General features: G+C 25.7%; 2 protein-coding genes and 1 pseudogene across 2 annotated transcripts; all 3 read left to right on the top strand.

Annotated features, from left to right (window-relative positions):
* The first annotated feature begins 1873 nt into the window (after window positions 1-1873).
* LOC127245360 (ATP-citrate synthase alpha chain protein 1-like) lies at window positions 1874-4986 on the top strand (annotated as a pseudogene).
* Window positions 4987-11454: 6468 nt separating this feature from the next.
* LOC127245586 (uncharacterized) lies at window positions 11455-12406 on the top strand. The gene is made up of 2 exons (XM_051266569.1): window positions 11455-11941; window positions 12026-12406. Exons 1-2 carry the CDS (start codon window positions 11918-11920, stop codon window positions 12356-12358), a joined length of 357 nt encoding a protein of 118 aa, XP_051122526.1. The 5' UTR covers window positions 11455-11917; the 3' UTR covers window positions 12359-12406.
* Window positions 12407-13070: 664 nt separating this feature from the next.
* LOC127245727 (F-box/kelch-repeat protein At1g23390) lies at window positions 13071-14408 on the top strand. The gene has a single exon (XM_051266750.1). The coding sequence runs from the start codon at window positions 13081-13083 to the stop codon at window positions 14230-14232; it is 1152 nt and encodes a 383-aa protein (XP_051122707.1). The 5' UTR covers window positions 13071-13080; the 3' UTR covers window positions 14233-14408.
* The last annotated feature ends 12713 nt before the right edge of the window (window positions 14409-27121 follow it).

Below are 27121 nucleotides of genomic sequence, written 5' to 3'. Positions count from 1 at the left end.
TTAACAGCCAAAGCTGGCATCCAAAAACTAACATCTAATAATAATAATAATAATAATAATATTGTGTTTCTTTAAATTAATTAAGAAATGATCTGTTCGAAAATTCAAACGTTGTTTGCATTCTTTGATGATCCCATCCCACGTGCATGCATAAATCATAATATATATATATATATATAGAGAGAGAGAGAGAGAGAGAGAGAGAGAAAGCATTCAATGGAAGTTTCCGTTTGGGAAAGCATCAACTTTTTTATTTTACTTAAAAAAAAATTTAAAAGCTTCCGAAAACTCCTCACTTTTTGTAATAATAATAATAATAATAATAATAATACATTGGATTATTACATTGTTAACTTCTTCTTTTTTTTTTCTTTAATAGATATAATATACACCATTCGTTCGTCTCTAAGGTCACATTTAAAAATATTCTTATATTTGTATAATTTTTTTTTTTACAAATATCGTTCTATTAGTATTACAGAACACTAATGGAAGTATATTTGCAATTTTTTTTTTAAGTTAGAATTATGTTTTTGATATAATAGTTAATATTCAAAAATAATATGTAAAAAATAAATGAGATCATTCGAGCCGAATGAAGGTAGTATAATATTACATTCGTCTCGTAAAAAGGATATCATTTATTTTTTGTGTTACTCAATATTTAACATTAAAAAATATCATTATATTTGTATAATTTACTTCGTATATATTATAAAAGATTAATAAAAGTATTATTTCTTTTTTCTCTTGATTTATATCGTATATCAATATAATAATTAATATTTAAAGCTATACACGAAAAAAAATCAATCGTATTCTTCTTTTGAGACAAAGGGATATTATATAGTAATATATATTATTTTTTTTAGTAATATTTATTGAAATTTTTGTGTGAACAAACTCCCTGTATTCTTAAAAAATCTTTGAAAGTATTATAAAATATAATTAATTTATATTTTTATTATATATATTAAATTAAAATTTAACTTTTAAAGTATCTACTTATTATTTTGCTTAGCTTACATAAATACGTACTTTTAAAAATTTTGGCATAAATCAATAACAATTTTTTTTAAAAAAAAAATGATCAGATTAAATATATATTTTCTCACAAAATATCATATTATATACTTAATTTTTTTTTTAAATTTTAAACATTCTCCAAAATATATTTTAAAAAATACGTATAAACTGATCTCAAATGCCTCAACATCAATTACAAAGAAATAGTACACAATGCTCTAATAAAAATTTTATTGATTTACTTTACAAATTATTAGATTTAATCGAAAATTTATTTGATAGTACATTAGAAAAATAAGTCTATGCTTACATAATAAAGAAAAAAATGTAATTATTCTTCTATTTTCTTCTTTCATAGGATTTACGTTCAAAAAAATTTGTCTCAAAATTATTTTATTTTATATTTTATATTTTAATATGTTTAAATAAAAATAATTGTTCAATTTAATACTTAATATGAAAATTGAACATTAAATGTCATGCTTTTGTTTTTTATACTTTATAATTTATTTGAATTATATTATTATTAATTTATTATTACTGTATTATTTTATTATTATTACTTATATAAATAATAATACAATTATTGTGTATAGTCTAATCATAGTTACCGTTAATTTTCCCGCGAAAATAGATCCCTCTCTATAAAATATAAATACAGCCACTTGTGGCAGATTTCAATGGTTCTTAGCTTCTTGTTAACAATCATTCGCCATCTGTCTCGACTGGAAATTCTTGCGGACTCCTCTCCCGAGGAGACCCGATCCATTCATCTGTAAAGATCCTAACGTTCTTTTCGTTTTTTTTTTTTTTTTCTTTTTATAAAAACTTTGCGATTGATGATGCGTTGCGTCGCATCGTGCAATTAGTTTGCTATTGTTGTAATCGAGAGTGCGGATCTTGACTTGGTTCATCGTATCTTAGGGTTTCTGATTCGATTTGGGGTTATTGTCTGCAGCGGTGAAGATTAGGTTGGAATTAGATGGCGAGGAAGAAGATCAGAGAGTACGATTTGAAGAGACTGTTGAAAGAGCATTACAAGCGGATTTCTGGTCACGAACTGGAGATCAAATCTGCACAAGTGAGTTCGATTTCCTTTCTGTTTTCTTTCCGTGAAATTAAATGTGTGCACTCTATTGCTTTTCTTTGGACATTTCTTTGTTTAAAGTAAATTCTTCATGAATTGAATTCTGTTCCTAAATGTTTGGTAAAATCGTCGGCCGATCATTCTGATGTTTTATCGAAGTTTTGATTCGTGTAAGGGATTAGTACGAAAACAGAAATAATCGGTTGAAAGATTGGTGAAAGCCTATGTAAAAAGTATTGGCGTTTTTCAACTATATACTCATTTTGCGTTTACGGATGAAAATCTGTTTCTCTTATTTAAGAATTCTAACAGAACTTCATGACAGCATCTGTTTGATTATCATTAATAGTTTAAGCAAATATTGTTTACTGTAATCATATATTTTGCATCAAAAGTGTGGTATTCAACTTCAGTTTATTCAACCAAATCAAGATTTTATTACTTCACACATAGTTTAGAATGAGAGAAAATTCAACTTATTTCTTCATTATGTTGAAAACTATTTCAATTCACGATCAAATAACTGAAGATTTGTGGAGGATGGTCTAGGTCACCGAGTCTACAAATGTCAATGAACTAGTAGACAAAGAGCCATGGCTTTCATCGACAAAACTGGTTGTCAAACCAGATATGCTATTTAGGAAGCGTGGGAAGAGCGGTCTTGTTGCTTTGGACCTGGATATGGTAATTGTTGCAAACCCTTCTTAAGTTAACCATCGTATGGTCCAACTATATATTCTTAGCAAATCAATGTTTCAGAGAGGCTTGGCTGTAGCATTAGCTTTTCAGAATGTGGAGGCATTGAGATTGAAGAGAACTGGGACAAGGTAATCTTAGCATTTCTTCTTGTTTTGTCTTGTATCTTTCGACTATTCTGTTTCGGTCTGACCCTTATATATGCTAATGTTACAAGCAGTTTGATTAATTCAGCATGAGTAATCCAATTATTGAATTAGTGTTATTGTTATACACTACAGTTCCTTTCTTCTCGTTGTGCAGATCAAATCTGTGATTGAGGACTTTCTTAAAGTTGTGTATGCTTTATTTTTAGGTATGGATAAAAAGTAGGCAAAATTTGGGACTTGTAGTGATATTTAAGATGATCGATTTTCACTTCTTGACTTAGATTTGGACTTCACATTTCTTGAAATGAATCCTTTCACTTTGGTTGATGGAAAGCCTTATCCATTGGACATGAGAGGCGAGCTCGACAACACTGCTTCTTTCAAGAACTTCAAAAAGTATGATTCATAATTTTGTCGATTTCCAGCTCCATTCTCTTAACATGTCACCGATCCTTACAAGCATTGCATTACATGTTACAGATGGGGGAGCTATTGAATTCCCCATGCCCTTTGGCAGAGTTATTGAGCTCGATGAAAAGGTAGTAATCTAAGCTCTTCTACAATTCCTGAAATATCCATGTCTAAAACTTACAATTTTCTTCGATCATGAATGTCAGACAATTCATCTTTGAAGTTCACTGTCCTGAATCCCAAAGGCAGAATTTGGACTATATGCAGATACTGTGTGTCACTACTCATCTTTGAGTTCTTCAATTTCATATATTAACATTATTATCTTAAATATTATCTCATTAACTTATTAAATATTATTATCTTAAATAGTGTGTCACTCATCTTTGAATTCTTCAATTTCATTGTAGTATGCCGTTCTAATTTGCTTCGAGTGTGCAACTGCTGAAACCGATTGCCAGAGGAGAGCCCTTTTGATCGGCGGCGGCACAGCCAACTTCACTGATGTTGCTGCCACGTTGAATGGCATCATCCGAGCTCTAAAAGAAAAAGGTGTCACGTTTTCATCCATAGACAAATAAATAAAGCCATCAATGCTAATAATTCTTTCAATTCTATGCTCCTGTCGTGCCACAGGAGGCTAAGCTTAAGGCTGCTCAAATGCATTTGTATGTTAGAAGAGGAGGTCCTAACTACCAAAAGGGCTTTGCAAGAATGAGATAACCCACAGACGAAATCGGCATTCCCATTGAGGTAATATGTTTTCGTCGATTGAATTCATTGTTTGATGATCATTTCACCTAGTTTAACCTAATAAGAAAATGTAGAGTAAACAATTCTTTTTAGTCTCGTAGCTGACTTAACGTAGTAACTGCATGTATACGTTTGATCTCCTACCTGTAAAAATTTAACAAAAATAATTCACCATCACCGGAGTCCCCTATTCAGGACAATGTGGCAATTCCGGTGACGGAGAATCATTTTTTCAAATTCTTACAATTGAGGACAAAACAAAAGGATCAGAATTGAAAAAAAAACAGTATGCCTGTAAATATATTACTCTTTCTATCTATTAAAATTAGCTCATTTGGGTCAGGTAAAGAAATTAAGGAAAATAAATATTTTATTGAAAAAGTGATAGGTAATTCACGATATTTTTGAAAATTTAGTTAGAAATTAAAGTAAATGAAGAGATAATATAATAAAGTTACTGGTGTTTGTTCTAAATAAGTGTGGAATGGAGATTAATAATTAAATATTAATTTATTGACTTTGTCAAGATTAATAATGAAATAAATATAAACGGAATAATTAAAAATAATAATAATAAATTTGGGGGGAGGGAGGGTTGCTATACTTGCAAAGAGAATGGCATAATACTATATGATCTTGTTGTGTATTCGATCCGAGTATGTTATTATTATTATTTTTTTTTTATAATGTACAAATAGGTTTATGGACCTGAAGCGACCATGGCTGCCATTTGCAAGAAAGCTATTGAATATGTCATCGCTATAGCTGCATGAACTTCACTATCGGTTTTAAGGTTTGCTTCACTTATTTCTCTTCTATTCTATTTTTTTCAGTCTAATAATTTAATTCTCCCAAAAAAATTTAAAAAAAAAAAAAAATTTAAAAATTAAAAAAAAAAAAAAAAAAAAAAAAAAAAGGGCAGATAATTCATGATTTCTTGTACATATCTCTTTATACTTGAAATTTGACAGATAATTTAATTCTAAGAATACGACTATCATTTAATTTGCAAATTTAGCTAATTTAATTCTAAAGAATATATATAGGTAGGTCAATTTGGTTGATTTCCGAATTTGGATATATCGACACGCAATAGTTGATTTTGCAAATTTCCAGAAATCATGACAATTGATTTTTGACCCAAACAAATTACTAATCTTATACTATATTGCATCATTTTATTTAAATTTATTTTTATATATCTTTGTGTATTGCTCAAAAAAAATATATTGAACCTATCTATAATATACTCCTATTTTAGTTTGATTATTCAAAATTGAATTCTCTACTTAAATTAAATGTTCTAAAATTTTTTAAATTCTTTTTTGTTTTTTCCTTTATACTCAATTATTTTTTCTATATTTAATTTTTTAAATATGATTTATAAAATTATTCCGAATAAAAAATAAAGACAAAAATTAGAATAAAAAATTATAAGAAAAATATATTATGGGTATGTTTGGAAATTAATTGATAGCCTTGATAAATACATAATTGATATTAATTGTTTATATTTGATATGATAATTAAAGATATTTGTATTTTTTATTTTACAATTATCCACGTGGATTAATTTATTATTTTACTAAAACTATAATTTTAAATAAATTTATTTTATTTATGTATTTTTTATATAAACCTTATATGATAACTATTTTATATGTTCCTAAATAGTACTCTATAAAAAAAATAAATTATAATAAATTAAATAGTAATATATCGGTGAATGAATTTGTATAATATAATTATAAATAAAAAAATATTTAAATGAATGAAATAATAGTATCTAAAAAAATATATTAATAATTAAATATTAAAGAAATGATGAAAGAGAAAGAATGTACGATGGGTTTATCTTAGTTTTTCTTAGTATTTTCTTTTAATATTATTAAAAAAATATATAATATGCACGTATTAACATAATTTATATAATACATATGCTTTTATTTATTTGTAAAAATAATAATAATTTAATAAAAAAATATTAATTTTTTCGCTTCACATATAATGAAACATTTAGGGTGTGTTTGTTTGGGAAATTGGATTTTCAATCCACTGTTCATCCCATTTTTCTCTCTAAAAAATATCAAATTAAATACTTATTTTTTATTTTTTATGTTATACTAAAAATCAATTTTACATTCAAAATATCACATCAACACCTAATTATATCACATCATACAACTATTCAAATTCAAAATTTTTACCATTCAAATCTCAACTCAAAATTCAAACCCTCAAACAAACACTCTCAATGTTTTAGCACAGGAGTTTAAGTAAGTATTTTTTAAATGAATGGAATAATAGCATCTTAAAGATTATACTAAAATTAAATAGTCTCTTCGTTCAACTGAAAGGTTGTCATTTTTCATTTTCGTCCGTCCCAAAACAAAGTTACCATTTTCTAATTTATTAATTGTACTACCTACCTAACATAATAAATATCCTTCCAACTTACACTGTATTACACAAATGTCATTACTTTTATATTACACAATACTAATAGGGGCATTTTCGTCTTTTTTACTACAACCCATTATAATACTAATATTAAAAAATCTACGTGTAAAAAGTAAACGGTAACCTTGCACCGGAACGGAGGGAGTATTAAAAAAATGATGAAAAAGAAGGAATATATAGTGGGTTTGTTACCTTAGTATTTTTAGTATTTTTTCTTAATTTTATTAAAAATATATATTATATTTGTTCGACTCTAAGGGTGTTATTTATTTTTTTCGAAAAATATATATTATATTTGTTCGGTTCTAAGGATCTTATTTATTTTTTTAGTGTTAATTTTTAAATATTAATTATTATATCAAAACGTAGTAAAAATTAAAAAAAAATTGTAAAAATATTTTCATTAATGTCTTATAATACTAATAGAAGGACATTTGTACAAAAAAATTATATAAATATAAGTATATTTTTAATGTTAAGTACAATGACGCAAAATGTAAATGTAATACGTATTAACACAATTTATATAATACATACTCCCTAATACATACTCCCTCTATCCACCTTTAAGGGTCTCATTTACCTTTTGCGTTATTATACGTAACATTAAAAATATTCTTATATTTTTATAATTTTATTTTTTTTTACAAATATCCTTCTATTAGTATTATGAAACACTAATTGAAATATTTTTGTAATTTTTATTACTTTGTACTACGTTTGGATATAATAATTAATAAGGTAAACTGTTTTTTTAGTCCCGTAAGTGAACCTCTTTATCATTTTAGTCTCGTAAGTGGAGCCTGTCACAAACTAGTTTCATAAGTGAAAAATTTTTGTTATTTTAGTCCTCCGGCGCCGGGGACACCCGCGTGGCTCTCCGGAAGCCACATGTCAGCCAGATGTCCAGCTAGGTCAGCGACACCTGGCAGACACGTGGATTTATTTTTTTTTTTCATTTTTTTTAAATTTTTTAATTGGACCAAATATATAATATTAAAAAAAAATAAAATAAAATAAAAAATAAATTCCACGTTTCCGCCAGGTGTCGCTGACCTGGCGGACATGTGGCGTCCGGCGAGCCACGCGGGCGTTTCCAGCGCTGAATGACTAAAACAGCGGAAAATTTTCACCTATGGAACTAGTTTGCAATAGGCTCTACTTACGAGACTAAAATGATAAAGGGGTCATATTACGAGACTAAAGAAACAGTTTACTCTACTTAATATTCAAAAATCTAACACACACAAAAAGTAAATGAGACCCTGAGAGTCGGACGAAAGTAATATATTTTATTTATTCAAAAAAATTAATAATTTAATAAAAAAATTACTTTTTTTCGTTCCACGTATAGTTCAATGTAGGAAGATATTTTTTATATTATGGTCCACATATTTATAATGAAAACAAAAAAGTGCATTAATCTAAAAATAAAAATGTATGTATTCAGACAGTGACGTATTTTGTGAAAAGAACGAAACATACACCAAATTGACGACGTCTACGTCTCATTTAGTATTATTATTGGCCTTATATTAATTTATAGTACAATATAAATTGTAAATAATTGTTGTGGCTGAATCAAGTTACAAAGAACGTTACGGATTTGGTAGAGCAAGTTTATACAAAGATTCCAAGAGATTTTCTCCACCTGTGTGTTTGTTTCGGGGATTGGATTTTAAATTTATTATTCAATCTCTTTTTTTTTTTTCAAAAATATCAAATTAATCACTTAATTTTTATTTTTTATATTATATTAAAAATCAATTTTACATTCAAAACATCGCATCAACACATTATTTATATCACTATCATACATTCAAATTCAAAAATTTTACTATTTAAATCTCAACTCAAAATTCAAACCCGCAAATATCACCCATTTATTTTATTTCTTAAGATTTTTTATTATTATTATTATAATCCCCACATAATTTATTACTTAAACACAAATATAAATTCATGATAAATATACTAGACGTGTGTTTGTTTGAGAGATTTCCTCCTAATCTTATTATTTGTTATAAAAAAAAAAAAAAATCAAATATTTTATTTGTCTATTGAAATGTTATTGTTTTTCATTTTCGTCCGTCACAAAACAAAATTACCATTTTCTAATTTACTAATTGTATTATCTACCTAACATAATAAATATCTTTTAAACTTACACTATATTACACAAATATTATTATTTATATATTACACAGTACTTAATAGGAGTAATTTTCGTCTTTTTCACTGCAACTCATTATAATACTAATATTTCAAAATATGTGCAAAAAATAAACGATAATCTTGCACCAGGATGGAGAAAACACTTATTTTTCAATTTTTATATTATACAAAAAATTATTTTTACATTCAAAATATCACATCAAAATTTATTTATATAAACTATTTTAATTCAAATTTTTTACCATTTAAATCTCAAATCAAAATTCAAACAACCAAATAGACCACTGCCCTGTACGATGGTTAGAATATTTAAAATAATTTTAATTCTCCAAATTAAAATAATTTCAATTAATAATATTATAATTTTCACTCATGTGCTCAAGAGAAATAAATGATCCACACTGCTTGGCACGTTCAAAATATTTTATTGACTTTAAAGATACGTTGACGTGATAAATGTGGTTATATATATTGGTTATTGTGTGTTTAGAAAAAATTTTATTTATTATTATATGGGTTTTATTTATTATTATATGGGATGGGTGTTATATCATTTTCATTTGTTCATGTGTTTGGATTTTGAATTGGAATTTGAATAGTAAAAATTTTGAATTTAAATAGTTGGATGATGTGATATAAATAGGTGTTGACGTGATGTTTTGAATGAAAAATTGATTTTTAATATAATATAAAAAATGAAAAATCAGTTTTTGATTTGATATTTTTGGGGGAAAAAAATGGGATGAATAGTAAATTTAAAATTCAATCCCCGAACAAACACACCCTTAATAAATAAATGTGTTTATAAATGAAAATTATTGAATGTGTATAAAATAAGGAACACCATAAAGTTTAGTTGTTAAGATTCTAATTAGTTCATCTTAATTTTATAATAAAATATGTTGTTATTATAATTTAAAATAATTTAATAAAAACGCACGAGATATCTCATATTTTATTTATTATGTAAACTCTTTTATATCAAAATAAAATATATTTAGAAAACACTTTATCAAACCGTGACGCTTACAGGTTCACCTAAATGGTTCGTCTAATGTAACTTGTTTTGTCGGACCTAGTTTGAAGGGTATTAGATTCGGCCGAAGTTTACCCAGTACACGATTTCGAGTAGCTCCCAGGTATTACAAAAGAATGATAAAATATATTAAATAATTCATTTTTCTTGAATAAAATAAACAACTAAATAATTTATCAATTATTAGTTTTAAGAATTTTTTTTTGGAGACTAGCTGTTATCAAATTTTTACAAAAAATTATAAACTAAAGAATCAATAATTTATTTATATTCAAATAAGACTATTTAACATAGTATTTTATTTTATTTTTATTTTTATAGAACTTGCAAAATTAAGTCCATGTTTACAACTAAACATCATAGTTTTTTTTGTGTATATTTTAATTTAACACAAGAGAGTTCACACAATAAATAAAATATGAGGTGTTCGTGTATTTATACTAATACACAATGAGGTATTATATAATTTGCCACAATTTAAATATATGATTAATTTAGGATTTGTTTGTCTAACTAATTTTTTATTTGATACAATTTTTGATATATAATATATATTTTCTCCATGTTCAACTCAATGTGCCTTTTTTATTATTTTTGTTCCCTTTTTATTATTTTTATTTGTCTAATTCAAAAATATTTATTTATTATTATAGTAAAAGTAATTTTGTATATAAATACTAAAATACTCCTAGCAAAATTCTTACATTTCCCTTTCTTTATTACAACTTTCTTTTTTTTATGTCATAGGTTTTACCAAAATATTTATTTTTTTTATATTTACAAGGACAAAAATATTAATATTATATTACACAATTTTACTAATTATTAAAATATTATTAGCATTATTTTTTGATATTCTAAAAAAAAGAGAAAAAAAAAAAAGAAAATTGTGTACTTTGAATTAAAATGGAACGAATATTACAGTTTCTCCTAAAAGTCAATATTTAATACGAAATATTTCATTCGTTTACCTAGAAAGTATATATATTTCTATTTTGGGATGTTCAATTACAAAGTAACTATTTTATTAAATATCTTATTTTTTTTCACAAATACTCTTATTTTACATCATATCATTACTTTTATACCAAAAAAGTAAGGACAAAAATATCATTATTCTATTTTTAACTACCTACTATAATTAAAATACTATTATTTTTAAAATTTTGCGCCAAAAATAAACATATACATCTTAAGTGGACGAAGATAATATTATTTTTTATATTATCGACATATTCCACATAATAAATTATTTTTGCTCTTTAATTTATATATTTGTCATTTCAAGTTATTTTATCAATTAAAAATAATTAGTATGTTTATTTTAAAAAAAATTTTATATGAGATATGAGAATTATATTAGTATTACAAAATATAATATTTTGTATTAAATATTAAATTTTTTATAAATAAAAAATATATTATGTCAGAAAAATAATTTAAATAAACAAAATCAATAGGCTTGCTTATGGTCTTCTTTTTTTGTTATGACATGAAACCCGCAGCTGCTACTCTTAAATAGGCACTAGGCAAACCATATATTATATTAATATATATTATGTATACTCATTAACTGTTAGGATATGAAGCCTGATTATATCCTAAAATCTAGGGATATGATTTGGATATTATATTTTAGATTTTAGATATATGATTTGGATATTATTGTCAAAGGCTTAGGCTATAAATATCCATGTATTCTCACTTTAACATGTGCCTGCGTACTTGATAGTAAAATTCCTGGCTTGGCAGCGCCCCCAGACGTAGATCATCGTGATCGAACTGGGTTACCAAATTCTTGTGTTCTTTTGTCCTTGTTGTTTCATCTTGATTTCCTGAAATTTTCATAACAAGTGGTATCAGAGCCTAGTTCGTTGATAGGGTGGATTGAGAGGAATCGGGCGTTGGATCGTTGTGGGAATCCCTTGTGACCTGCGGAGGTGCCTTGTGTCGAAAGTCTCCTGGCGGTGTTGGGTCGGTCCCGACTGGTAGGTCAGGCAGCGAGTCCCTTTGTGATAGGCGGTGCAAGGTTGGTAGGGAAGGATAAGGGTTTCGGCAAACGCAGCGGAATATCCGATGTGCTCTCATATCAAGTGAACCTTAGGTTTGTTTGTGGGAGTCAAGATGGGTGATCGTCATGTTGTCAAGGTATTCGATGGTATGAACTTCGGTTTCTAAAATATGCATATAGAAGATTACATGAATGGTAAAGATCTAGATGCGGTAGTGAAGGAGAAATCCGAAGACATGGATGAAGCCGAATACAAGAAGATCAACAGGAAGACGATGAGTGCGGTTCGACTAACCCTTTGGGAGAATGTCTCGACTGAATTTAGATTTGAGGCAAAAGGAAAGGGTGAAGATCAAGAATGGTCAAAGTTGAAGCCGAAGAATAAGGACAATGAAGATGCAAGTCAGGTGGTATATTGGAACTGCAAGGGGCACTTGAAACGACAGTGCAGGGCGCCGGAGAAGGATCAGGGTTCAGCAAACGCAACGGAGGAGATATCCGATGCGCTGATTCTGAGCGTCAGCAGTCCAATGGAGTCATGGATTTTGGTCTAGCGTCATTCCACTTATGCAGTGATTCGAGAATCATGGAATCCTATACCACAGGTAATTTTGGTGTTGTTTATCTTGGAGATGATGAGACACTGAAAATTGTAGGTAAAGGGATGATTCGAATCAGAACACCGAATGGTGGGGAGTGGAGATTGGATGAGGTATGTTGAAGTGGAAGATGAAATCAGTCTTCAAGTGGGAGATTGTTAGGATATGAAGCCTGATTATATCCTAAAATCTAGGGATATGATTTGGATATTATATTTTAGATTTTAGATATATGATTTGGATATTATTGTCAAAGGCTTAGGCTATAAATATCCATGTATTCTCACTTTAACATGTGCCTGCGTACTTGATAGTAAAATTCCTGGCTTGGCAGCGCCCCCAGACGTAGATCATCGTGATCGAACTGGGTTACCAAATTCTTGTGTTCTTTTGTCCTTGTTGTTTCATCTTGATTTCCTGAAATTTTCATAACATTAACTTTATATAATCTACACAATTTTTTTATATTTTGTATATATAAAAAAAACAATCAAATCTAATCACAAAACAAACAAACTATTTTAGTTGAAATTAAAATACAATAACAAAAAAAAATCAAATTTTTAAAAATTATAACTAATTAATTTAAAAATCATACTCATACTATCTCAATTTTATCCACACAATCTCCTCTACGTTTATTGTATTCATATATATATCAAACGCTGGCATGAATCATGAACCTTCCCAATTCTGAAATGGCGGCCGTCGGAAGTCAGTTACTGTTGATCGACGGCGACGGAGAAGGCGGCGACATACTGGAGACGGTCTTCTCACGGGTTCCTCTCATCGACTTAGTCTCAGCTTCGCACGTCTCCAAATCGTGGCGCCGCGCCGTTTCCTCCTCCCTCCGCCGCACCAACCGGCCGCGGCCATGGCTGATTCTTCACTCGCACACGCGCCGGCCACCGTACGCCATGGCGGCGCTGGCCTACGATCCCCGGTCGAAAATCTGGATCGGAATCCCCCGGCCGGAGACCGAGCCGGCGTCGCCGCCTCTCAAATCCTCGCACTCGAATTTTCTCTACATCCTCTCATCTTCGAGGTTATCGTTCTCCGACGATCCTCTGAACTTCAATTGGCGCCATGTCCGGCCTCCTCAGCTATGGCGGATGGATCCGATCGTCGCGCGGGTGGGGAACTCCGTCGTCGTCGCCGGCGGAGGCTGCGATTTCGGAGACGATCCATTGGCGGTGGAGATTTACGACCTCGACGCGCACGTGTGGCGCACGTGCCACTCAATGCCTGGGGCTTTGAGAGACACGGCGGCTTCGCGGTGGCTGTCGATCGCCGCCACGGCGGAGAGACTCATCGTCACCGACAAGGAATCCGGGTCGACCCACTGGTTCGACCCGGCTACCAAATCGTGGTCCGGGCCTTTCAATCTGGATCCGGGTCGACCCGGAATCGGCAGTTACAACATTGGATGCCTCGGCAACGGAAGCCTGATTCTGATCGGACTCTGCAGGACCGAAATTGACGATCGGATCGGAGTTTGGATGGTCGGAGACGACGACTTCGAGTGCGTACCGGTCGGAGAAATGCCGCCGGATTTCGTGGAGAAGCTGCGGGGCGAAAGTTTCCGTTGTTCCTCCATTGGCGTTCGAGCGGCGGGGAATACTGTTTACGTGTATAATTGCAATGCGTACGCGGCGGAGGTGGTGGCGTGCGAGCTGGCGGCCGGCGGCGGGTTGGCGTGGTGGAGCGTGAGGAGTACGGCGGCGATTACAGAGAGTACGGCGGTGACGTGCTCGGAGGTTGGGATAGAGGAGCTGGAGCGAGTTATGAGGGCGGCGACTCAGCGATTCCAGGTAGACGCAGTGAGTTAACTCGTTTGCAATTAATAGCTGCCGATTCAACTCAATCGCCTTCCACAAGTCCGTACTTCGTTGGACTCTTCTTCTGAACACAATTATTACAGTGGTTAAAGCAAGCTTTAGTATTTATTCCGTGTCCTATACATGCGAATTTAGTAAAAGATATAATTACTAAATAATTAAAAATATATATGAACAATAATTGTTGGGTGATAAAAATAATTTTATATTAAAATTAAAATAGTTAATTAGTTTAATTAATATTAGTATATTTTGTATATATTCCCTCCGTTCCATTGAAATTTTTCATTTTCGTTCGTCTAAAAAGAGTTACTATTTTTTAATTTAGTAATTGTACTACCTACGTAACATAATAAATACCCTTCAAATTTACACTATATTACACAAATGTCATTACTTTTATATTATACAATACTAGATATTTTCGTCTTTTTCACTACAATCCATTATAATACTTACGTGCAAAAAGTAAATGACAATCTTGCACCGGACGGATGGAGTATTTATATTTGGAACCTAGATATATATATTATATACATATGCACATCGAAACTCTCAACTATTCAAATAATTAAAATTTTTTTTAAAAAATAGAATTAAAGTGTATAATTATTTTTAAAAAATAAAAATAAAAAAATAAGTGGTAATGACGGAAAAGAAAAATATTGACATGGTAAATGAAAAGGAGTACTGCATATTTGACTTTATTCTATTTAAAATGATGGTTTAAATTTAATATTATCATATTAAAATTATTTATTAAATATATTTTAAAAAATTATAAATTAGGTTTTAAAAATTTATTCAGTCGGTTCATGTAATATTTTTTAATAGAACAATTGTCCATATATATTAATTAAAAATACAAATATAACACATATACATTATTCATTCATAAAAAGTCAAATATTTAATACAAAATATTACTTCCTCCATCCCTTAACAATCTATCCAATTTTTTATTTTTGTATGTCTCGTAACAAATTATTTGTTTTCTTTTTAATAACTGTACTATCTACCGAACGTTACAAATATCTTTCAATTTACAATATATTACTATACTAATATAATATAATATTTTTAAAATTCCGTAAAAAAAAATAAATTAATAAATAGATATGAAACGAAGAGAGTATTTTTTATATTACCAACATTGTTCTTCGTACCCCCACACAAAAAAAAAAAAATCAATTAAAAAGTGGTAATTTAAATCTTCTATTAGGTTTAATTAAATAATGTTATGAAAGGATTGGATTGATTTTATTTTTCTTTTATAATTTCTATTAGTTTATCCCGTTTATAGTTATATTGAACCTGAATACATTGAAATAAATGTGATATGAAATGAGATAAAATAATACTCCTCTGACTCAAAATAATAGTCTTGTTTATCATTTTTATCCGTCCTAAAATAATTATCTTATTTTTATAAATAATCATATCACTATAAAATTACCCTACTTTTTCATTTTTATTACACAATTGTCACTACTTTTTACACTAATACACTCACAAGGGCAAAAAAATCTTTTATTCATACATTTTACCAACTACCAATGTAATATCAATATTTCTTAAATCTCGTGTCTAACCCAATTAAGACTATGCTTCTGGAACGGAGGGAGTATTAATCATCTTAATTTCAACCGAAAATGCATCTTTTATCTATTGTCTTAATATATACCTCGATCTCATAATAATTGATTTTTTTTTTATTATTCTATAACAATTGATATATTTCTATTTTAGGTAAAACTTAATAAATCAATATATATTTAACAATATACTCTCTCCACTTCACCTATTCTCAGTGGCGGAACGATAATTGTACAAAAAATTATACATTTTTAAAAATTTCAATTTATAATTTTTTAATATTAATTAGACTAATTAATTATTTTAATTATAATTTATAATTATTTTTATTATTCTATCATTATTTTCTTTAATACATTGTAAATTATTTACTAACAATACTCTTTTTAAATTTTCGAATCAACAATAACAATAACATTGTCACGATAGTCGAGACATAAATAGTATATTTTATTTATACATATAAAAGGGTTTATATTTATTTCTTTTCGGACAATTTTATTCTTCTTATTGTTCTATTCGCGAATAATAAACTGCAGCACTAGTTATATATCATAAATATTTACTTTTGTTGGTTATTATTTTTTAAATTGACAAATTGTTTCTCACTTAGGAAAAAAAAATAAAAAATTGAACACTTAAACTTTAGTAGTATTTTTTTATTCATTGATCCGATTGCTTTTATATTATATATATATGTTCCCGTAAATACAAAATTTTTGAATATATAATTAATAAATAATTAATAATGTATCAGTAAAAATATTTATTTTATAATATAAATAATTATAAATTAATATTAATATAATTAATTAGTTTAATTAAAAAATTTTAAAAAATATTATAACTTTTAAAAATTTAAGTAAGTTTAAAGCATACAATTATTTTTAAAAAAATAACATGTGATTTGTGACGGTCACAAACGACAATGTGGGCACGATAGATACGACAGAGGAGTATAAATCAACTTGATTAACTATTTAATATATAATATCATACATTGCGTACAGAGGCGGAACCAGACCAGGATGAGAGGGGGGACTAATTTTTCAAATTTCGAAACAATCATCATCTATTTGTTATCCAATAATTTTATCAATTGAATTATCATATTTCGAAAATCTTGCAAAATATTGCAGTGACAACGGCATATTATCGAATGAATTTCATATTATATAAAATTGATAAATAGTAAAAATATTTATTAAAAATATAGCACTTAATTATTATTTATTATTTTTTTTGTTCATATCTATTTTTATAGCATCAAACAAGTATTATGATATAAATTTTTTTATTATTCAAAATTTAAATTAAAAATTTTAATTTTCATATAAATACTCTATCAATTTTTAACAATTTTTTAATAATTTATTTATTATTTTTTATATTTATATATTATAAAGTAATAATTAAAAGGGGTGAGGTGGGGTGGGGGGGGGGGCTGAAGCCCAACCTTGCCCCACATACATTCGTCTGTAATTGCATAGGACTTATTTAAAACCCTTCATTTCAATATCTCCTAAAAATAAATATTTTTATTAATATTTAAAACTCTACTTCTTTTATAAAATTATTTTATTTTAATTATAATAAATAAAACTATTATTTTGTTTACTTGTATTATAAAAATTTATTTTCTAACGAGTGATATCCATATTGTATATTTGTTTATTGCGATATAATTTTTAAAATATTTAAATACATGTTTTAATTTCTTTAATCATATGTATTGAATTTATTTCAAAACTATCAATATTATTAATTAAAAAAATAAAAATATTATCGTAGCTTGTTATTATAACTAATTAAATATCATTATCTTAAATACCATATCTTTAATGAAAATAGGTGAATTATCTTAGAATGGAGAAAGTATATATTGAATTAATTTTATTTATTTATAATTTATTATAATAAAATATTCAAAATTTAGAGCTACATGTGTTCTTCTGAGTATTTGAATTTTTTTTAGAATTTAAATAGTAAAAATTTTGTATTTGAATAATTATTGTGTAGTATAAATAAGTTGTGATATTATTTTTCTTTTAATATACAATTGATTTTTAGTATAATATGGATAAAAAATAAATATTTGATTTAATATTTTTATAAATTTTTTATATAAGAGTAATAATCCTCAAAAGCACACTGGTGTTTTGAAATTTTGGAAATATTAAAAAATTACTATTTGATTTAATAAATTATTAGAAAAAAAAAATAGATTTAATGTGATATTTTTGTAAATAAAAAAAGTGTCAAAACTCTAAAATATGTTGTGTAAACAAAACTCATGGATTATGTTATTAAATACTATTTAATAAATTTAATGTGATACTGCTTCCGTCTCATTTAGTTTGTCCATATAATTTGTTCTTTTCTTTATTGGAAATATAACTATATATTTTAATCACATTTTAAAATTTAAAATTTATAATAATTTTTATTTTAATTAAATTATTTATTAATCTTGATTTTAATTTATATTTATTTTTTATTAAATCATAATTATTTTTAGTAATATACTTTTAAATACTTATTAATTGCACAATACTTAAAATTCCATGTCTAAGATAAACGAGACAAATTAGCTGGGACGGAGGGAGTATTATTTTAAGAGTTTTGACACAACATATTAAAAATTTTGTTTAAATACTTCTAAAACTTCAAATTAAATCTATTAAATTAAATTACTTCCTCCGTCATGCTTAATTTGTTAATTATCTATATTTTCGTTCGTCACAAATAATTTATTTATTGTTTTTGGAAATATAATGACACATTTTAATCATATTTTAAAATTCATAATTTATATATTTTTTTATTTTAATTAAATTATTTAGTCATTTTAATCTTAATTTATAATTATTTTCACTAGTAGACTTATTAATTACTTATTAATTATACAATACTAAAACTCTGTGCCTGTGCCTGAGGTAAATGAGTCGATTTAGTTGGGATGGTGGCAATACTATTTGTTATTTTCAAACTCCATGGCTCTTATTATATGCATATTTTTGTAATTTAAGGTATTATTATTTAAAAGTATATTTAAAAATATATGTATTACATCAAATAATTTTTTTTTTCTATAAAATATTTTATCATATATTTATTTTTTTTATTATGTTAAAAATAATTAAAATCCTCAAAGTTAAAAAACTTTAATGAAGCCAAAGACATTTCTAGATGGACCCGTCAATTAGTATTAGTTCCATTTTCTAATTTTTGTAGTCAATGTCGTAACCATTTTTGTTTTTTTGTTGTTTTTGTGTGTGACACCGTTTTTATGTAAATGAAATTTAATAATTTAATAATAATAAATTATGTTATTTTATTATTTTTATGTTGGGAAATTTTTCCATTAAAAATAATACTATGTGCTTAAAAAATATCCTCTCCGTTCCAAACAAGGTGCAACATTTGCTTTTGGCACCGATTTTTAGGTGGATAGTGTTAAGTAGAATAATTTAGAAATTAGGTGATGCGATGAAGCGAGAAATATATATTTTATTTCTTTATTTGGATGATGTGAGGGAATAAAGTGTGTGGTAGAAATTAAGTATAATTAATTATTTCTTATTTTGTAAATATTGCATGGTGTTTGGGACATACCAAAAATGAAATGTTGAAGGGTGTTTGAGACGGAGGGAGTATATAACATGCATTTAGATATTTTAAACACTATATATTCATAAAATATATTTCCTTTGTCATTTGTTTTTTTAGTAAATTAAAAAATAATAATATTTTATTGATTAATAAAAATGTATAAGATAATATTGATATTTTTGCCATTACAGTAACAAAAAAATAAATATTTTTGTAAAAATTATGAGTATTTTAATATTTATCTATGAATTACTTTTATTCTAATAAAAATTTGATATTTTTAAGTAAGATATACGAAACCGGTAAAATTTGATATTGAGTTGAGACGAAAAGAGTATAATATAAACATCATTTTTTAGAGAATAAAATTTTATAATACAATTAAATTAGCATATATAGATATAGTTATTTAGTTATGATTAAGATAAACTACTTTTATACAAGATATAGATAGTTTCAAATATAGATAAAAATATTTATTTATTAAAAAAATATATTTAAATAAACAAGTTTTAAGTGAGTCCATCACGTAAAATATTAAAATTTAATTAAAATAATTTATATTTATTAATTATATTTAAGATTAATAAATTTACTTGAAAAAATAGAAACATATCAACTATAAACGTAACTAAATTAAAATGTCTAAGATGGAGAAAATATAAAATATTTAATTATTTTTAAACTCTAAAATTAAAATCCAAAAATCAATGACTTTAAACTCTCTTTAGATAAAGACTTTTACGATTTTTACATTTTGAAAATTTTTTAAATAATAAAAAATAATGTTTAATATGATATTTAATAATAAAATACATTTAATTTGATATATTCAAAAAATATTATTGTAAATAAACAACCACAAAAATTCAAAAGTCAACGAGCTTTGATGGTGTAGTTCGCCCAGTGTAATTTGCTTTGTTGGACTTAATTTGCAGGATATTAATTTCTATCAAAAATTACCTAGTGCGCAATTAATGCATGTCATAAAAAATAAAATAAAAAATACAATTAATGCATGTCATAAAAAATAAAATAAAAAATATGTCACATGTTGCTTGCACTGGTACATTGCCAGCTACTACTTTTGGGGAAAATGATAAATAATAAATATATATATATTTAATAATTATTGCATGTAATTTTTTGAAATGATTATTATATGTAGTATTCTTCTAATAAATAAATAAAATAATTATTGCATCTAATATTTCAAATAGAAGCTAATTCTGTGTTTTTAAATGTTTGGGAGTTTGTAAATTTTTATAAATACAAAAAAAAATAAAATAAAATACAGTTACTCCATCTGCCTCATTTGACTTGTCTCAAAAGAATGATTTGCATGTTTGTGTAAAATGAAAAATATTTGTATTCAGTTGGAAGATTTTGTAAAATTTATACTATTTGTCAAATTTGTTCCATCTAAAAATAATAAATTAAATATATTTTATATTATATTAAATATTAATTTTATATTTAAAATATTACATCAATACATATTTATGTTAGATTATATAATTATTACTTAGAATATATTTTATATAAAACATATATTTTGATGTAATATTTTATATTAAAATAAATATATGGTGTCATTATTAAAAATATATATTAACAGTGCAAAAAGTTAGGAAAAAAAATTAATTTTGGTCCCAATATAAGTAAAATTTGTCAATTTTAGTTTCAATATAAAAAATTCATCAATTTTAGTCTAAGTATAAGCATATTCAATCAGTTTTGGTCCAATTATAAATAATTTTAATCAAAAGTATAAGCATATTCAATCAGTTTTGGTCCAATTATAAATAATTTTAATCAATTTTGGTCTCACCGTTAAAAAGTTAACAGAAATTGCTTACGTGAACGTAACGGAGTTGACGTGGTAGCTGACTTGGAAACTACACGGTCATGTAAAATTATATACGGTCATGCTGTCACACGACCATGTATATTTTAGTGTATAATTATACATTGTCATGTTATTACACGACCATGTATAATTGTACACGGCCTAGTACGTTACTCTTTTGGTCTAAAATTTAATTTTTTTGTTTTTTTTTTTAAAAAAATATATTTTGAATTTAAAATAGATGGTATAGTTAAATGAAAAAAAAATCAATAGTAATCATAATATAATTAAAAAGTAGTATCAATTTTACTTCAAATATAAAAATTTATAAGATATATTCTTTTGAAATATTTTGTCCAAAATTCTATTATTCATAAAAAAAAAAATTTCTTCTTACAAGTATCCAATTACATAACTATTTTTTATTTTTGTATATTATAGTAGTATTAAAAATTGATTTATTATTTCAATACAATTATATATGTCTATATTGAAATTGTTTGAAATCGTATTGAAATGTAAAATTAATTTTGAATACTATAATATACAAAAATAAAAAATAGTTGTGCAATTGAATATTTTTAAGAAATTTTTTTTTGGTAAATATTAGAATTTTAGAGAAAATCTTCCAAAAGAACATACTTTATAAATATTTATATTCGAACTAAAATTGATACATTTTAATTATATTATATTATGATTTTTATTGATTTTATTTTTCATTTTAACTATATCAACTATTCTAAATTCAAAATATATTTTTTTAAAAAATATATATAACAAAAAAAGTAAAATTTTAGACCAAAACAGAACGGTACACGGCCGTGTAGAATTATACATGGTCGTTTAACAACATGGTCATGTATAATTATACACTAAAATATACATGACCGTGTAATAATATGATCGTGTAATTGTACATGGGTAATTTCCAGGTCAGCTATCGCGCTAACTTCGTCATGTCCACGTAAGCAATTTCCGTTAGTGTTTTAATGGTGGGACCAAAATTGATTAAAATTATTTATAATTGGATCAAAATTGATTGAAATTGTTTATAATTAGACCAAAATTGATGAGTTTTTTAATATTATGACTAAAATTGAACAATTTTGATTATACGAGACCAAAATTGATTTTTTCCCAAAAAAAATTATTTGAAAAGTGTAAACTGTTTTATTTGTTCATATTTCTTGGATGTGTTTTTTTATATTAAATATAAATAAGTATGTTAATAATATAAATATTTTGTATTTAATTATTAATTTTTATGAGTAATAAAATATATAAATTGGCTTAGTGTATATTTATTATACATTTATTAATATTTATAAAGAAAAATCGTTCCACCTTAATAAATTCTGTGAACAAATCTAATATCTAAAATTTAACATGATATTTTAAATTTTTACAGTTAGCCCTACTAACCAAAATAAATGGCCCAACGTTTAGGCCCAATAAACAACTTGGTGGGCCCATACTCCCAACTGAAGGATATATTGGGCCAAACCACCAGGCCCAATTTACGTAAATATTCTACACGCTCTTTGTTATTCATAACCAAGTTTTGAACTTATTTGATTTTGATTGAAATTAATTTGAAATAAAATTTGATTTGAGTTTTTGTTTTAAAAAAAAATATTTTATTATAATAATATATTTTTATTAAAAATTGTATGTATTAGTTAGCATTTTTCTTTTTTAAAAAATCAAAACAAACACATCCAAATTTCCATTTTTTTTTTTGTATAAATGAAAAGGGATCTGGTTATTTTATTTGAAATATTTTATAAACACAATAAATTCGTGCATAAATAGATCCAAATGGACGGTCTTTAACTATTTTGATTCAGTATTTTTCGATTTCTTTTTTTTACAAAATATTTTATCAAATATTATTTTAATGTTAAATTTAAATTTATTTTTTAAAAAAATCAATCAAAAGAAACACATCCAAGTTACATTGCATTTTTACTTTTAATCTTTAAAATTTGAATTATTATTATATATATAATATATATTTACAAAATTTTATATTAAAATATTGTTCTTTCAAAAAAAATTCAAACAAAACCCAAACAAACAATTCCGTTGCATAATAAAACTTACTAATGTAAATACTCTCTCCCTCCATCCATTAACAATCTATCTTATTTTCTATTTTGGTCGTTCTCATAACAAAGTATCAATTTTTATTTTTTTAGTAACTGTACTATCTCTCTAACATTACAAATATCCTTCAAATTTATAATATATTACACAAATATCATTACTTTTATATCATACAATACTAATAGGGTTAATTTAATCTTTTTATAATACTAATATTTCTAAAACTCTGTGTAAAAAACAAATGGATATATAAATATGGGACGGATAGAATATTTGTTTCGGATACCTCTTATTTATTTAAAAACTTTACAATTTCTAGATATCATGTTAAAATTTATAATCGTAAATGTTTTTTCTTACAAATATATCATATTAAATACATATTTTTTATTATAATAAAATTAATATTATATTAAAAATGTTACATCGTATTTATTAATATTATAAATCAATCGTCTATTTTTGATACATTTTTTATATGAAAAAATAAAAATCTGAAAATGAATGGCCAAAATCCTAAGGGTGTGTTTGTTTGGAGATTGGATTTTGAGTTGAGATTTGAATAGTAAAAATTTTGAATTTGAATAGTTGTATGAAGTAATATAAATAGGTGTTGATGCAATGTTTTGAATGTAAAATTGATTTTTAGTATAATATTAAAAATAAAAAAATAGATATTTGATTTGATATTTTTTTTTAAAAAAAAATTGAATAAATAGTATAAATTCAATTCAATCCCCAAACAAACACACCCTAGTGGATTATGAATGATTTGTAGAAGTATCTGGAGTTTGGTGGTAATAAAGCATTTCAAAAATTAGGGACCGAAACGACGTCGTAAAGTATAACAATTCTATCCACCAAATAGGACCCACGATGACCTTTCTTCTGAAAGCACCTGTCTAGATAATCTCTTTTTACCAAACTCAAATAATTACTATATATATATATTGTCTGGGAATAAGTACTACACCAATAAATTTTTGTACATTTATTTAAAAGGTCAACTCTTGAAGCGTAGGCAGAGATCAAAGCAATAAATGATAAGTTATTTGTTTACTCGATTCGGATATAAACTATTTACATCCGGGGAAACCAATTCAGGAGAGGTTCATTAATCAGTGCTGATTAAGAACAAAACACTCAAAACTCTTTCAACCCAAAATTACAAGCTGATTACCTAGGAAATTATCTCAACAGGCATACGTTGCCACAAACGCATACTGACAACTAACACATAATTGGGCAGCTCAAATTCTGAATGTTCTCATGATCGGAACTCCGATCTCCCTTCGACCGACGAACTTCTCCGACAAGATAATAGTGCATATTACTCACTCAAAACATAGATGTGAGAAGGGAATAGGTTGAGAGGATTAATACAATATTTCTCTCATTACACACTCTCTCAAAACCACTACACTCACATTCCCACCATCTCGAGCTATGTAAGGCAACCACAACAAGCTTGTTGCAGACATGCAATTAAATCACTTGATACAAAAAAAGAATGATGTGTAACTACATATTTCTGACTACAAGAAGACAAACTCAAAGTATCTATTTTGTCTTGAGAAACCACCATTCATAGGAAAGACAATAAAAATGCAACTTGACGTGACAACACAGCTGGGTATGCACAACTGGGTCAAATGTTGTTGTTTTTTGTATATGACGACCACAACAGCAAAAAGAAGATTTGTCAATATGCCAAAAATAGGTGATGGGATTTTTGATCAACTTAACATATATATTTCATCTGTCCTGGGTGCCGTGTCTTTTTTACTGTAAATACGAAAATTTAGAAAAATTATAATTAAAAATGTATTAGTGAAAATAATTATATTATAATAAAAATATTTTTAAATTAAGATTAAGATAATAAGAAATTTTAAAATAAGATTAAAGTGTATAATTATTTTTAAAAAAAGTGACAGAATAAGTGGGACATACAAAAATAAAAAAAAATGGATACGGTAAGTGAGATGAATGGAGTATTTATTTACTTCATTTTTTATTTCATCTATCCTTGATACCATGTCCGTTTTACTGTAAACACAAGAATTTAAGAGAGATACAATTAATAAATAATTAAAAATGTATTAGTAAAATAATTATCTTATAATAAAAATAATAATAGATTAAGATTAAGATAACTAATTAACTAATTTAATATTTAAAATAAATTAAAATGTATAATTCTTTTTCGGAAAAAGAATGTGACAAAATAAGTTGAATGGATAAAAATGAAAATATGGACATGATAACTGAGACGGAGGAGTGTTAATTATACTTTTTTTTTTCACAATTGATATTTTTTTTTCATATCTCATAATAATTAATAATTTTCTAGATAAAATATATTTAACAAATATAAATCAACTTAAATAATTAATAATATATAATATCATATATCATATAATATCCATTCAAAACTCATTTATTTATATCTTTTTTCTAAAAAAAAAAATATTTTTATTTATATTTAAAATTTCAAATATTTTTATAAAAATTAGTTTATGTTAATTATATTGCATATATTTTTATTGCGATATAAATTTTAAAATATTTAAATACATATTCTGAATTTTTAAATCATATATATTAAATTTATTTTAAAATCATCAATATTATTAATTAGATAAAAATAATATTAGAATTCATTATTATTAATTAATTAATTAAACATGATTACTTTAAAATATTGTATCCCTGATAAAATAAATTAATTATCTTAGAACAGAGTAAATACTTTATAATATAATACTTTAATACTATAATTTTAAATACATATTAGCTAACATTTTATTTTATATGAAGATATCTTATTCAAATTTATAGTATTATTATTATTATTATTATTATTATCTAATATCTTAAAAGATGTATTAGTTGGTGATATAATTTTTTGAATAGTATATGTAAAATTTTATGGTAGACTATATCCTTATTAAAATATATATACAAAATAAAATTTGTATCCTTATTTGAAATAGTATTTAATAAATTAAAAAGCTATTTAGGGTGTGTTTGTTTGGGGCATTGGATTTCCAATCTACCATTAATTCCATTTTTTTCTCCAAAAATATCAAATCAAACAGTTATTTTTTATTTTTTATATTATACTAAAAATCAATTTTATATTCAAAACATCACATCAACACCTATTTATATCACATCATACAACTATTCAAATTCAAAATTTTTACTATTCAAATCCCAATTCAAAATCCAAATCCCCAAACAAACACACCCTTAAAAAAAAATCTTTCTCAAATTAAACACCGCTTTTAGTTTGTTAGTTCAATCAAATTTGTGTAATTTTACCGAAAGAATAAAATATTTATTTAAAGGGTAAATGTTTTTTTTAGTTAAATAATCGGATCCCTTTTATCATTTTAGTCATATAAATAAAAATTGTTTGCACATTTAATTCTCTGGCACAAAAAATATCTGCATTACACGTAGATAATGTTTTTAAAAAAATAAAATTAAAAAATAAAAGCTTAAAAATAAAATAAAATAAAATAATACTCCATCTGTCAATTAAAATTAGGATATTTGGGTCCGGAAATTAAGAAAAATAAAAATTTTATTGGAAAAATAATAGGTAGTTGAGAGTGTTTTTAAAAATTTAATTAAAAAGTAATGAAAAAAAAATGTAATAAAATTAATGGTATTTGTTTTAAATAAGTGTTAAATGAAGAGTAAATT

This window comes from Andrographis paniculata, unplaced genomic scaffold (genome assembly GCF_009805555.1).
Source record: "Andrographis paniculata isolate CXL003 unplaced genomic scaffold, ASM980555v1 Contig22END, whole genome shotgun sequence".
Lineage (NCBI taxonomy): Eukaryota > Viridiplantae > Streptophyta > Magnoliopsida > Lamiales > Acanthaceae > Andrographis > Andrographis paniculata.
Note: the sequence above shows the minus strand (reverse complement) of the source record. Positions and strands in the feature narration are given on the sequence as shown.

What these genes read in the sequence shown, in the direction of transcription:
- LOC127245586 (XM_051266569.1), top strand. Translation starts at nt 11,918, where the DNA reads ATGGGTGATCGTCATGTTGTCAAG. An exon ending in GTGATCGTCATGTTGTCAAG is followed by an intron (nt 11,942 to 12,025) that starts GTATTCGATGGT and finishes GCGGTAGTGAAG; the next exon opens with GAGAAATCCGAAGACATGGA.
- LOC127245727 (XM_051266750.1), top strand. Translation starts at nt 13,081, where the DNA reads ATGAACCTTCCCAATTCTGAAATGGCGGCCGTCGGAAGTCAGTTACTG.